Genomic DNA, 14,336 nt, shown 5'->3' with positions numbered 1-14,336 from the left:
TCAAATGTCCTATTTATCACTCAATCCAGACAATCACTACTTGGAAAGAAAAATCTACATGTCATAAAAGATCTTCTAGATTTGTTTTTGAGGATGTAAATATTTCAACAATGGGGATGTACTAAGGACTACGGTAGTCCAACATGAAAAATATACATATGTATGTAGAAGCCCGGGGTCAATGTATAGCTTGTATATAAAACCTAGGAATAAAGCAAGGGTATGTGTGGAGGGAAGATTAAATTTTGGATGGTTCGGGCAGAGAGCCAATGTTATGTTGTTGTGGCTAAAGTTATATTGTAATAAGACTTTTGGTCATTTTAATGATTGGTTCATCTCTTCAAGGTGAGACTTATATAATTGTCCATAATTTTCCTTTGATCATATGAGTGATCCCATAAGGTAAAGAAAATGAATGCTCGACAATAAACACATCAAATTCTTTGCAAAATAGAAGAACATAACATTCATCTTGAAAAGTTTCATATTTGGATCAATATTGTAAGGTTGTGTGCTGAATAACTAAACATTTATTAAGTTATTTTATATTTTTTTAGAATGATCGTCAAAATTTCCTATGCTTTCCACTCATATATTCTAGTTGTGCCCAACCTATTGTGGTACATGCAAACCTTGTGAGATAGAAGAAAGACCGTGATGCATGTGATGCATGTGATGCATGTTGTCACAATTTTATAATGTCGACTAAACATGGTCGTCGCTTATTCTATATCATTCTATAAATGGCACGATGGTCAAAAGCAAAGATGAAAGAGCACTTTGGCAAGAAACAAGTGACACAAAAGAGTGGATTGAAGGCTAATGACACAAGTGGATTTGAGATATCTAGCATATAAGGTGGCATGTGATGCATGTTGTCACAAATTTATAATGTCGGCTAAACATGGTCATCGCTTATTCTATATCATTCTCTAAATGGCACGATGGTCAAAAGCAAAGATGAAAGAGCACTTTGGCAAGAAATAAGTGAAGATGAGTGGATTGAAGGTGAATGACACGAGTGGATTTGAGATACTAGCATATAAGGTGGCATGTGATGCATGTTGTCACAAATTTATAATGTCGACTAAACATGGTCGTCGCTTATTCTATATCATTCTCTAAATGGCACGATGGTCAAAAGCAAAGATGAAAGAGCACTTTGGCAAGAAATAAGTGACGAAGATGAGTGGATAAAAGGTGAATGACACAAGTGGATGACCGAGTGCTTATAATATGCTAATAGACTACATGGTTGGTGCTCCTTTGCATGATATGTGACCTTTTAGAGCATGTAAACTTTTCATATGAACAAATTATTATCCCATTTGATTATCGCAGAAAACAATGCGTTGACTTGATTTTCTTCCCACAACAATGAGTTTATGTTAGGCACATTTGCTTTTCATGAAGTTTTACCACTAAGCCGAGTCTAAACAAAGCAAGATAATGTTTGATAATTGTAAAGGCAACTAGGCACGACGCAAATCCTACAAGAGTGAAATGTTTGTGCCATGTGGTGTTCATGAGGAAAAAAGATAGCTACATATATAGTACATATCTTTATCCAAGTCTGTCCTCAAAAACCTAAATTGTAATCTTTACTAGCTTTAAAGAAACATGCTATATATATAATGCATCATTTTAGTGGTTGTCATAGACATAAGTATGCACACACACACACACATATATATATTCTTCTTGTACACCTAATTCTTGCTTGTCTAATAATTCCATGTAAGTGAAATTTCTTAAGTATGCCAAAACCCAAAGCCTTTGCATTTATGATTTATATAAGGCGTTCATATTGATAAATGGAGCCTGAAAATATAAACTACCACACATTTTGATTAGTTGATGAAAAGGTAGTTTATGAGTTCCGCATCATGTGCCAATAAATGAGCTAATACATTATCCTTTATTCCCAAATCCTGCAATGAAGGTTTCACAAGCTTATACGCACCCTCTTTATTGATTAAGATAGTTTATGTTAGTTCTTTCATGGTCCACACATATATTTCCCAAACTATTTTATTCATCACTAGAATGTTCCGATTACTTGATTAATCTAGGTAAGTTGTCGGCAAAGCAATCACACATTCATAAAAGGTTGACAATTTGCTCCATTGGTCCTTTTGCTTTCTTTTGGTTAGACTTTTGGACATGTCTTGAGGGTGAAGGTAAGCTTAAAATTGGAATATCATGGTGCATAATTGGTGGGCGGGGAAAGACATCATTATGTTAGCATATTTCTAGCAAAATAAGTGAAATTTTGAATAAAAGAAAGGAACCCATGCATGATTTCAATTTGACAAGAAGAAAAACAACAAGATCATAAAGCAAGAAATCTCGATTGTTTTAAGAAATATTGCATCAATGTGAACGCATCTTCTTTAGACACCTAGCTTTATAGATCCACAATGTGAAAGCACTGTTTTTATACTTCGTTGATGCTTTAGATGTTTCCGATTATTTATAGATCTAAAACATTAGAAAACCTAACTATTGTTTACCCAAAGATAATAACATAGTAATACATGTGTTGTACAAGTTCCTAACATTTGTGTTTGTCACTGGATCAAGTCTCAAGCAAAAAACGTAGCAATAAAACTTGTTGCCATTTCCCCAAATATGCAAGGTGTATATATATAGGAGCATGCGTGCATGTGTGCGTATGCATTGCATATTAGACAAAATATTATTTCAAAATAGCACATGTTGCTTAAATTTTGTGTACACAAATAAAATATTGAAGCATTATTACTTCCTTATCGAGCATCAAAGAAAGATTAGCAAGATATGACATTAAGAGGTGCCAACATTTTGGATAAATTATACAAGTAGTATTCCAAAGTAGCACATCTCACTAATTAGTAATGGATAAGAAATTGAAAAGTACTACCGGAAAGATCCACAAGATATGACATTAGGAGTAACCAACATTTTGTATAAATACTACAAATGTTTTGGTGTGTGTCCATTTTTTGAGTAGTAACAAAAAGATCCACACAATACGACATTAAGAGGAACCAACAATTTGTGTAAATGGTACAAAAGCTTTCAAATAAGCAAAATTGTAACGTTAGTCGCTAGTGGCTTTCCAAGTTATTGTAATTATCTTGATACCTACAACGATACAATAAGTAGAAAGCCTATGCTTGATAAGAGCAGCTATTCCCATTCATTTATGATATCAATGTAAAGCCTGGTTTATGGGCATCTCCAATAAGATTTCAAGGAGCTAAGTTCGAGAAAGATAAACGAGAAAATGGATAACATGTTTAAGACTTGTTACCCACATATATAGTCAAAAGGTACACCCATCTAGCGAATAGTAAGTAAAGTAGGCATTGACATTCAAAAGCAAACAATAAATTAAATCTATATCTAAGACTTATTTTACTTACATCATGGACTTTCACCAAATGTAAAGGGTATAGAAGCATGGAAGCAAAAAAATAAATTATAAAACAAGATATTACATGCTATCTAGGATGTGAAAGAATTGGCTTTGTGCATTACATGTACGAGAAGCTTTATATGTTTCTACAATAATTTGAAGGTCTAGTATTCCAAAATATTAATGTGATAGGGTGGTTATGAAGCTAGTGCTTTGCAATGGCTCAAGGATGTGGGATCAAGTCTTAAGCAATGGGGACATTAGGGGTTCATGACGTTTTTTGTTTATAATAAAAGTTCTTCACAATTTTGGTTTGAGATAAAGCATGAACATGCACAATAATAGTATGCTCCGAAAAGAATGGCATTATAACATTAACATCAACATTCTTTCGACACTAATGGAGACAAAACGGTAGCATTGCCCTTTAAAAACCAATGATAAAATCTAAACATAGAGAAATCTTGGTGGGATTATATTATCATAAATTTTTGTTGGCGCTAATGTAAAGAAAAACTATAAATGCTTTATTAATGTCAAGAAAAAAAAACTTGAATAAAAATGCTAAATTTAGTTATAAATTTTTTTATTCTCCCAAGTCATTATGTATTTCCCAAAATAATCTTTGTCAACTTTTCAAAGGCCAATTATATGGACAATTGATCGCCTTTTTCGCACTCAGACTTTAACCAAAGGTACTTTGGGAGACATAATAAAAATTTGAAGGGCATATGGGCAAATAAAGAGAAATTGAAAGATATTTCAGAGTTTTCCAATATTGTAAGCAACTAATACCAAACCAAATGGTACAAGTTGTCAAGGCATTCTCCTTCCTACACAAAAAAGCCTTAAAGAGTCATGAATGTTCGAAAAAGATTTTCTTTGTGACTTGATTTGATCATTCTTATGCACTTACTACTTGAGGTGTTACTTTACAAAAGATATCAAATCAATGGTATTTCTATCCATGCTACAATGGATTTTACAGCTATAAGTTGAGCCAATGATGTTTTGTGCTTTGTATTTCGATTGAGCAATCAATAAAAGCCTTGGGTATTGTGCCAACATACAAGCTATAATTTTGCAATGCCCAATGTCAATTGTTCTCGTATGCCAACACATTGTGTCGTTACATACACAATGGATGAATAATGTAGGTTCAAATGTAGTATATCACTCACTAGTACGTCCAAATTTTATTCTTTATTTATAAACAAGTGGTTCCAAGCCCAAAAACATGTGATGTTTAGAAGGTCAATCAAATTGGATAATATATCCACTGATGTGGTGGTTTGAGACTATTTGGAGCTCCCCTAATGGTTTTCTTTCATTTGTGATTAGTATTAAGTCTTTTTTGCTCACTCTTTGACATCTTATTCGACTAAATATAATCCTTGTTCTTTTTGGGATATTTTTCTTGAAGGAAGCTTCTATTGTGACTAATTTATTACACAATTGCTCAAAATCAACAAACTAAACGTTGAAACAAAGAATTATGTAATAGGTTTATGACGGTATTTACATTTTAGATGTACACATTTTGACCATCCATAATGAAAACCTATATATGTTTGTAGGGTGAAACATTTTGGTCTATTCCTATCACCGCTCTCAATGCCTTGTACTTCAAGCTATATCGTCATTGCCTTATCCCATCTATTCACCTTGTTATACTTTGGGTTAGGATATATACTCCATGAATGGGCTAAAACACAATCCTTTGGATCATCACATAACCTTATGTAACCAAACATATGTGACTTGTTCTACCAACGTGTAAGTTCATTATCATTAAAACTTGGAGCTCTAATGTGTGAAAGCTATCAGATAACAAAAAGTCAATTACCACAAGTTTCCTTTTCGAGACCCAAGAAACATGTGGTAAGTAATTCCAACAAAAAGTACTCAACAAAAACCACAACAAGAAAATATTTGCAATGAACAATATGACAAAATGATGTGTAAAACTTTTAAAACTAATTAGACAATGAGAATAAAAGCAATAAATTATAAGCATTGGCGACAATTATAAATGAGAATGAGAATGTGCAACACCAAACATCGACAAGCAAGGTCAAGCTCCTATATCTTGCTTGATCTTGACAATGTTTCTTAGGCATGTGTATTTAAACATCTAATTTTTCATGATATGCTAGAAAATGCTTTGTTGTCAAAAGGATTGAGTTATCTCCATTGCTCCAAATGTAGCTACAAGTGTTCCACCACTACACAAACATTAGTACCTTCATTACAGATTTTTATTTTTAGCCAGCACCTACACTCACTTGGCTAATCCAAATTCCAATCAGAACATTCACAACTTAATGAGTTGCTTGAATTGTGTAGCAATTTCAACATCTTTCATTAGTTAAAATGTTTACATTCTCCTAAAATATACCCTATACAAGGGACAATAAAATGGGGCCAGTGAAGATTTGCTTGCCCTTTATATAGCCTCTATGAAGTACATATTATATTAAAAATCAACCTTGAGTTGATTCTCATACCTTCTGAGTTGGTAGGTACATGATTAGTAAGAAAAGAATTAGGATGCCCAATGTGGAAGTTATTGGAATCACTACCTGCATATAGATTTAGAAACACGGATAATATATAGATACAAGGTCGTCGTCTTATTCATGGTACACCAAGTTGAGAAATAGGATCATGTACAACAAGATAAATGGCCTGTTGTCTTATTTATATAATACTTTCCAACTTGAGAGGGGATCACGACCCTAAAAGTAAGGAATCAGTTTGATTTGAAGGATCCAGTGCATTAAGCAATGCTCCCATGGCACCAGCATGACCCTCATGCCTCAAAAACGTAGCCTTATCGCACAAAAAAGATTGTGTGGTCAATTAGTACACATACAATTTTTCATGAAGTATGGATTAAGACAAAAAACCTCACGAGTCCTGTCATACCTTGATTTGCCCTTTTGACCAGAATTCCATGGCTACAGAAAGTAACCTCATTGCCAACTGATGTACCTCAGAGAGAAACAAAGCCTATGATTACCCTCAATGGTACATTGAAGCGTTGTTTGAATATACGTTTCATATAAGACAATGTTTCAGCCTCTAGACCTAAAAGCCAGAGGTTGGAGCCCTACCTCCTCATTCTTTACTCTAGTTGGCAAAATAGTTAAAGAGGAAACAAAAAGATGTTCCTCTACAAAGAGAAGAAAAACACTCAAGAGAAGAGGATAAACCCCCATTAAGAGGGGCGAAAACCATTCAGAGGAAGATAACAAAAAATTGCATTAAGGGAAAACGTTAAAAGTCGATCGGAGAAAAATAACACTTATTTAAGAGGAATCTTTTTGTGGTAATCGAACTGTTACCTTGTTTCCATGCATAAAACTGCCAGTGAACAACACATTCTCCACACCTGTAGCCTGTGCATGTAGCTTAGCAAGTGATCCAATATTATTGGTAATCATAAGCAGAGCTGCTTTAGCCAAATGTTGTGGTGTTTCCATAGCTGCGGCCCTCCTTGTTGGATGTACAAGCTGCACTTCAATGTACATGAAAATAAGAAAATAAGTTTCATACATAATTTTGGTAGCTTGAATATTCACATGATTTAAGCAGAGAACATCTCATGTGCGTTAGGAATCACCTTTCCAAAGGAGCTTGCAACTGTTGTTGCAGCAAGGTCCATTTCAGAATAGTCCCCACCTAATCACAATTCTATTAAAATTATCATATGAGCTGCAAGTTTCTAAATTGGCCGTTGCAAACTTTTCATTACTTACCATAGATGTCACCTACGAGCATGTCGATCTCAGTAGAATCGCCCTCTGCTGCAAGGTCTATCGCCTCCTCGAAGCTACAAATCATTAAAACTTGAAAATGCTCAATAATCTATGTTTCGATGTCAGTCTCTCTAGAGCGACACCATATAGATACGCTGTACTTGGGTCAAGTTCCATTTAATTTACTTGATGACCATGCAAAATATAGGGGTGGAACACGTGAATTTCTAATCTCCATCATGGTACCTTACAAACTTAGATGGAGGGATTATGGTAACCATGTGTCAAAAGTCAAGTCCTTTCGAAAATTACTGAACGAACTTTCCTCTTTAAATAATTATGTGTTGAAATCCTTCAAATTTTGAGGCGTGGTGTAAGTATCTCTAAAAGTTGTTCATATGAGAAGCTTCATGATAGCATCAGTCCTTTCATTATCACTATTGGCATAGAGTAGCATGATATATCATACTGTCGCAACAACTTTTCAGAAAATACAGATCCCGAGCATTGAATCCCCAAGTACACACATGGTCGCTAAAATATGAAACAACTTGAAGTAAATTCTTGTCAATAAGAAAAGCACGTTGAACCTGAAAGGAAGTTTAGTCAAGATCTTTAATTTATTTCATGCATGGCTAACTTCATTCAAAAAGTGTTTGTGCATGGTCCATGGAAATACCCAACACTTCCACAAATACATTTTACCGAGTCTAGTTCAGGTAGACCAATCTTTGTGTGGATTATAAAGTACAGTGTGGATCCATGAATCTACTCTCATATATCTGATTTCAAGACATCTCAGCTAAATGAACTCCCAAGCTTGGGAGGTTGACTGATTTGACTTGAGCACATGAAACTTGCCCCATTAGAAATATGGTGGACCATTGTTAAGACTTTGGGTCATGGTTTTCACAAAGCCTACAGCACTCTTGTGCATAATTACATGCATGTGTGTAGCACTTAATATATGTACACACACACACACACACACACACATATATACATATATAATTGCCAAATAACCTCACCTTTATACATGATTTCTATCACAATAAAATGAAGATGTAGATCCCTCTTGATCACCACTAAAGGAAACCATTCCTAAATAAACATAGGAATCTTCTCTCTAACATCTTGCATAGCAAATATTTCTTATCTATGAAGATGAATAAATGAACAAGGCCCTGCTTTGATATTTGTGTTGTACACATAAACCATCCAAACAATTTTGGAGTACATGCCTTAATTCATGTAATGTAAACTGCGATAGAAGCACCAAATAAAATTCCAAGCAACTACTTTCATGCTAATTATTAACTATTCATTCTTTGGTATACTTTCTCTCTATCTTGGCTAGAGCTTCAGCCAAGTCTTCAAGGAAGTTTCGTGTACAGCGAAGGAATGAAAATAAACCAGGTGAGCAAAAGAGGCAGGTAGTGTGTCAACCACTTCGTCAATTCACAGTCTGTTGTCACAGGGAAGGGTGTAATCTCAATTCAGGTGGACAAAAAACCATGATCACCCTAACCAATTTGTTTGAACAGCAAGAGCACCAATTTCTACCCTCGCATTAATGATTTCTTAAAAGCCATGAATATTAGAAGAATATCATAGTAGAATTGCCTATCATAACTGAAGAATGCTAGAAAACGTGTGTTTGAATATGGTTTTCTCTTCTATATGATGCGCGCACACACACAGATATAGTATGGCTATTTCAGTCAGATGTTTCAGCTTAACCACTCTGAGGAATGAATGTTTCTGACTGAAACCACATTCTCAGCATATACATTTTGTGATGAAATATTTAACAGTGATATTTCTCGGCCTTCAGAAATTAGGGTATGAAGTATGGCTTTCAGTCATACAAAACAGATGTCACAATGCCACAAATCATGAAGTCACATGACCGCCGTTGATAAGGGGGGGGTGGGGGAATCTATAACAAATAGCTATTTAAAAAATCCGAGATGTTAAGAAAGAAATGAAAGAAAACAAAGAGGTCAACAATTGACCATAGAATACAAGTTCTCTCACTCTGTTAAATGTGAGGATATCCACGACAGCTCCCTTAGCTTAATGGCTGAATGGAACTGATTATGGATATATGATACATCCAATTTGCAGGGATATACCAACACTAGCCCATATTTTCTTTGAAGAAGATCCTCAGTTCTTGTTCTTGCGCTTGTTCTTGTTGTACATTCTCCATGCACTTTCCTTTATTTTGTACCTTTATGACCTCTTGCATTGTAACTGGCTTTAGTGCATCCCTGGATTTGGGTTTGCAACTACATGAACGAATTTGTGGAGGTACAAGAGTTCAAGACTCTCACAATAAAGGCAGTTTTAGCTCAGAATCTAGGGAGCAAGATGCAGGCAATGGGACACATCATCTTCTAATTAGCCTATCTATACAAGTTGGTAGTTGCACAATAAGCAGTATAATTATTACCATAATAGCTGGGAATGATATCTTAGATTGCCCCAATTATAAAACTTCTCCAATAAGAAAAAGAAAGCTTAATCATTGATGCTTTTAGCGATGTGACGGATGAAGCTCCACAAATTGCTAGTGTTTTTAAGGATCATGTGTTAGTTGCTTCATGATTCTATGATTCTTCAATAAATGACATAAATCTCTTTATGGAAGACAGAGAGAGAACAAAGTTGGTTTTTGGGCAATGGTGTTTTAAAGCACACATCTCATGCAGATATCTTTGCACTCATCAACCGTCACTACATCTACGAGGGGTAGTATTAACTTGCACAAAAACATCTCATATACAATAAAAGGAATTGGAAATTTCGCCCCAGGTAAACGAAAGAGAGAGACAGAAGCATAATGTTTCTAGTGGTATGTATTTCATCTGCAGAATAGCTTTCTAATTTGGAGGATATGGTTCATAGGTTTCTTGCTGTCCAGTTGCTTGCAGCATCTGGACATGTGTTTCAGGTTCACAGGTACAGTGTCTCTGTGTTGCCAGTAGTTTTGTGAATTTTTATCATAGTTAACAATTGATTGAGTCAAGAATAAACATATATAACTGGACAAATATAAGTGTGAGAACATCACAGAACTTCACATTGGTACTAACCTTGAGCAGCCTGTCAATACTGATGTCAACCCAAAAAAAGTACTGCAAAAAAAGTAAAAGAAAAGCCATATATAAATGAAAGGTCCATAATGTGACACTTAAAAATAATCATTAGATTGACTATGCAAGTAAAATATGAAAGGATTGAGAAGCATTTGGTTGAAGCTATACCTCCCACCAAGACTTGTACCACCAACTCGCTTGAATTGCTCAGGCGATTCTACAAGAAGGATACTCACCCCAGAACCAATATTTACCTGTAATCAAATAAAAAAAATTAAGCAATCAAGATGATTTTTGAAGCCGTACATCCCTTATGAATTAATGATTCTTTTTGCTACATAAAATATTTCAAACACGTTTATCGAGAAAAATTCAGTTAATATGAGTGCATACTTACAACAATATATGGATATAGTTTCCTCTCTTCTCCTAGCCAACTAAAACTTCCGTTCCGACCTCTTGAGAGAACAGAAGTTTCTATCTTCACTCTGTCCATTTCATGGAGAAGATCATCTTTCTTTTCTAGGGTAGATATGTCATTTTCAACCTGTTCAATGGAATTCAAATTCCCTTCTTCCAACATATTTTCCTTGTTACCATCCTCTGAGGAAATTAAAGGTCTCTGGATTACACCCCCTTGGAAAGAACCTGCTGCCGAAAATTTCAAAAGAAAATATTTTTTGGCAAAATGAGAAAAAGTCAAGAAAGTATCAATAAATTTCTTTAGAGAAAACAGAAATAATTCATAAACCAAACCTTTTAGATATTCAAAACTCTCATGTTGAGCATGCTTCATGAGAAAATCAATGCCTCGAACCAAGCTTCAAATAGAATGGAAGAAAGAGCCAATCGCATAATATAGTATGGCCTATTATGAATCATAATCGAAGAAATAGAAATAGTTAGTTTATATCATGACATCTTACACATATTGCCAACCTTTTAAGTTCATCAGCACGATCCAACTGCAAGCCAGCAATCTCTAAAAATTGTCTACCAAATTTTCGTGCACCTCCTCTGCACCATTTATAAATATTATGACTAAACAAATCACTTCTCATTCATAATGCATGAATAAATGTTCTAAACTCAATGATTTACTACCCAGTTGCTCCAAGAGCCCTTCTATCAGTGACGAGATTATGCTCCTTTGTGAGAAATAGAAATTCTTCCATCCTCCAAGTCTCTGCCAAAAATATAGAAACAAAGAATCCTCTATTCATGATAATTGATCCCAAAGAAATAAGTAAAAGAAAGCATTTCAGTACGAGTATAATAACACACCAAAGCACTTGAAGTGAAGTGTGCCACGACCAGGTAAAATCACCGGATCATGACTTGAAACCCATATCTTGTGAACTTGATTCAGGTATTCAGAGTCAGAAACGCACTTTTCATTATCATGCACCATCCCATCAAACACTTTATCTATTCCAGAAACTGGTTTGCTACCGTGGACAAGGAAGCTCCTCTCTACTTTCATTGTTTCTTCATTGATACCTTGCTCATCTTGCAATACATCAAGTGAAGGCACATGATTTTTCCCTTCAAATTCGTGGCTATCCTGATTGACGTACCGACCATTTGATCTTGATAGAACGCAACACTGTTCTGACGATAGATCTTGCTCGTTTATAGCCATCTTTCCTATAATAAAATTTTCTTGCCCTTCTAAAAACATGCGTGGAATGGAAGATTCAGCACCCTTGCTTAAGGATATCTCCGGAAAAATCCGCCCTTGTTCAGGTTCATGTATAGGCATCTTTCTTGTAGTACAATTTTCTTGCCCTTTTGAAAACACATATGGCATTGACAATCCAGCAGTACTGCTTAATGGGGTGGCTGAGCCAAAGTCATCGAATGGTTCAAAATAAACCACTTTGCAAAGTGTGCCACCAATATCGAGCCCAAATCGTGCTCTGCTAGATGCACCTTCCCATCTCGCAGGGTTTGCTGGAGATAACATGTAATCTTCTTCTTTCAATTTGCTATAGTGTTTGAAAAATCTAGAGTATTTTTCTTCCACCATTTCTTTATCGGAATCAGTGTCAGGTATGACCAAAGGTCTTAACAACGTCTTCGATTGAAGACTCATGGTGGTTTAATTATTATATACAAAAACGAAAAATCCTGCAATCTTTCCGTCCACAGAATTTGAGAGTAATGGCTTCAGTTTACATGAGATAAAAACGCCGATAATATCTATCTATAATTTAGCCCTATGGAGCTCATCCATGAAATTTTGAGAAGTGGGCGCCTTTCAAAGAGGGGTATTTTCTATCATTATATCTGAATTACATACAAATAGCAAGGAATTAGGGGTTGTTTTGTCAAATACTTAAGATGGGTTTTTTTGTGGATAATCCTTCTCACGAAAAAGCAACTGACCTTTATAATCCGTGGGTGCATCCTGGGAGGATGATAGAGATCGCCCACACAGCAGAAGTTTAGAGAGCCTGCAGGGACAGAGAGGAAGATTAGGGCCTTCTCCCCGGCGCATGGCTTCTTCTGGTCTCTCGGAGGTTCCCCTGCCTTGAATTCATCTGCTTCAAAGGGTTTCACACACTTTTGGCGCATCAATCATATTCTCCAATTCCATACAAATAATACCCAGGAAGACATAAGTGACATCCAAATTGCAGAAAGAAAAAGAAAGAAAGAAAGGTGCAAAGGCAAAGGCAATAAGGCAATAAAAAGCAAAAGCAACCCCCTTGTTGAGAGTGAGACTCTCTTTTATTACATCCGCACCGAATGATCGCTTGAGCGTCGCACTCCGACAGTTTATGTGGAGATTGCAACCAAGTCGCTTGTAAGTCTCCACATTCATGCCATGCGCATATTCTCGCTATTACTCCTCCTGTTAGAGCAAAAAGTGTCAGTAACCAATTACATCAAGTCGACACCCACACCTTGGTTTCAACAACGCATGTCATTCGGCTCGTTTAAGTTGTCGTGTTCTTAATAATATGGGGTACACCCTCTAATATTTGGGTTACGTTGGGGTCTTAGAGATGCTATTGTCACCATCCACTTGGGTAACAATGTCATTAACTAGATTGAGCCAAAAAGGCAGACTTGTGCACGTTGAGCCTAAACTTTGCACATGTGCACTCTCTCTCCACAAGGTTTGCCCTCATCCAACTAGTAATACCAATGTTTGCATTTGCCAGAAGTACCAATACATTTTTATGATGATTGGTCTGCCCTAATGTGCTAATGATTTTTGTTTCTGTGAAACAAATTTTCGTCTTTTTTTTCAACTCTATAGCCCTTTTTCTCTCTAGAGAACACATATTAAGGACATTATGCTTGTATACACACATCACCTTTTTACCAACATTCTCTCAACTAGGAATAATTCTAGGTATGTGTTCTTATATTTTTGTATTTAGCGTACGCTCATGTAGGTCATGTTTCAACTTTGGATGCATTTTTTTATACTTGAGATCTAATCTTCATATTTGGTATCATTTGCCAGTGAATGCCATCCACTAAAAAATCAACATCACATTGAATGGATGAGAGAAGATGGCATTCAAAAATCAACAACGACACGTTGAATAGTTGACTTTAGCAAATTGTACATTCTAGAGGATTGGTCATTAGCGATATCATAGCAAAAAAAAACCTAGAATGGATAATATATGATTCTATGAACCCTCTTGTTCTTGTATGTATTCCCTTTATTGTGTCATCAATAGCAATGGGCCCAGTTCGGTTTCTTTGCCTTGAAACCAAACTGAACTGAACCAAACCATTTATATAAAACAAAAACTAAACCAAACCATTTATGAACTTTCAAGCCACTAAATCAAACCATTTAAGAAAAGGTAAACCAAAATCGTTCAGGGAAAAGTTGAAACCAAACCGAACCTTTTAATAAAAGGTTTAAACCTAACCACATTTAAGCCAAACTAATTAAAATTTTAAATAAATAAAAATACACTAAATTAAAAGCATGTATGTTTAATTAATTAATTAATTAAAATAACATTAATTAAGCCATTAGATAAAATAAATATTTAAGTTAAGTGAATTAAATCAATAAAAAACCTTAATTAAACCATTCAATTA

General features: G+C 35.3%; 1 protein-coding gene across 3 annotated transcripts; it reads right to left on the bottom strand.

The window, feature by feature from the left end:
- Positions 1-5,738: 5,738 nt before the first annotated feature.
- On the bottom strand, positions 5,739-12,878 carry LOC147858038 (uncharacterized). Of its 3 annotated transcripts, none has more exons than XM_087326968.1 (13): positions 12,651-12,878; positions 11,547-12,551; positions 11,367-11,448; positions 11,202-11,279; positions 11,019-11,083; positions 10,660-10,913; positions 10,431-10,516; positions 10,260-10,301; positions 7,162-7,235; positions 7,026-7,084; positions 6,748-6,915; positions 6,329-6,385; positions 5,739-6,232 (listed from the first exon to the last, which is right to left on the bottom strand). In XM_087326968.1, exons 2-13 carry the CDS (start codon positions 12,355-12,357, stop codon positions 6,131-6,133), a joined length of 1,878 nt encoding a protein of 625 aa, XP_087183094.1. In that variant the 5' UTR covers positions 12,358-12,551; positions 12,651-12,878; the 3' UTR covers positions 5,739-6,130. The 3 variants fall into 3 exon arrangements, with proteins under 3 accessions (XP_087183094.1, XP_087183095.1, XP_087183096.1); XM_087326969.1 differs by having other exon boundaries at positions 10,660-10,910; XM_087326970.1 differs by lacking the exons at positions 5,739-6,232; positions 6,329-6,385; positions 6,748-6,915; positions 7,026-7,084; positions 7,162-7,235 and adding an exon at positions 9,952-10,136.
- Positions 12,879-14,336: the final 1,458 nt, after the last annotated feature.

Source organism: Azolla caroliniana, unplaced genomic scaffold, assembly GCF_043228905.1.
Source record: "Azolla caroliniana isolate FFs.n. ecotype wild unplaced genomic scaffold, voAzoCaro1.0.p SCAF_11, whole genome shotgun sequence".
Lineage (NCBI taxonomy): Eukaryota > Viridiplantae > Streptophyta > Polypodiopsida > Salviniales > Salviniaceae > Azolla > Azolla caroliniana.
This window is presented reverse-complemented; position numbering and strand designations above follow the sequence as displayed.

Excerpts from the sequence above, each read along its gene's own strand:
- LOC147858038 (XM_087326968.1), bottom strand. The coding sequence starts at position 12,357 with ATGAGTCTTCAATCGAAGACGTTGTTAAGACCTTTGGTCATACCTGAC. Across the intron at positions 11,449-11,546 it reads ACTTCACTTCAAGTGCTTTG|AGACTTGGAGGATGGAAGAA; the intron begins GTGTGTTATTAT and ends TATTTTTGGCAG. Across the intron at positions 6,916-7,025 it reads TTGCAAGCTCCTTTGGAAAG|CTTGTACATCCAACAAGGAG; the intron begins GTGATTCCTAAC and ends ATTGAAGTGCAG.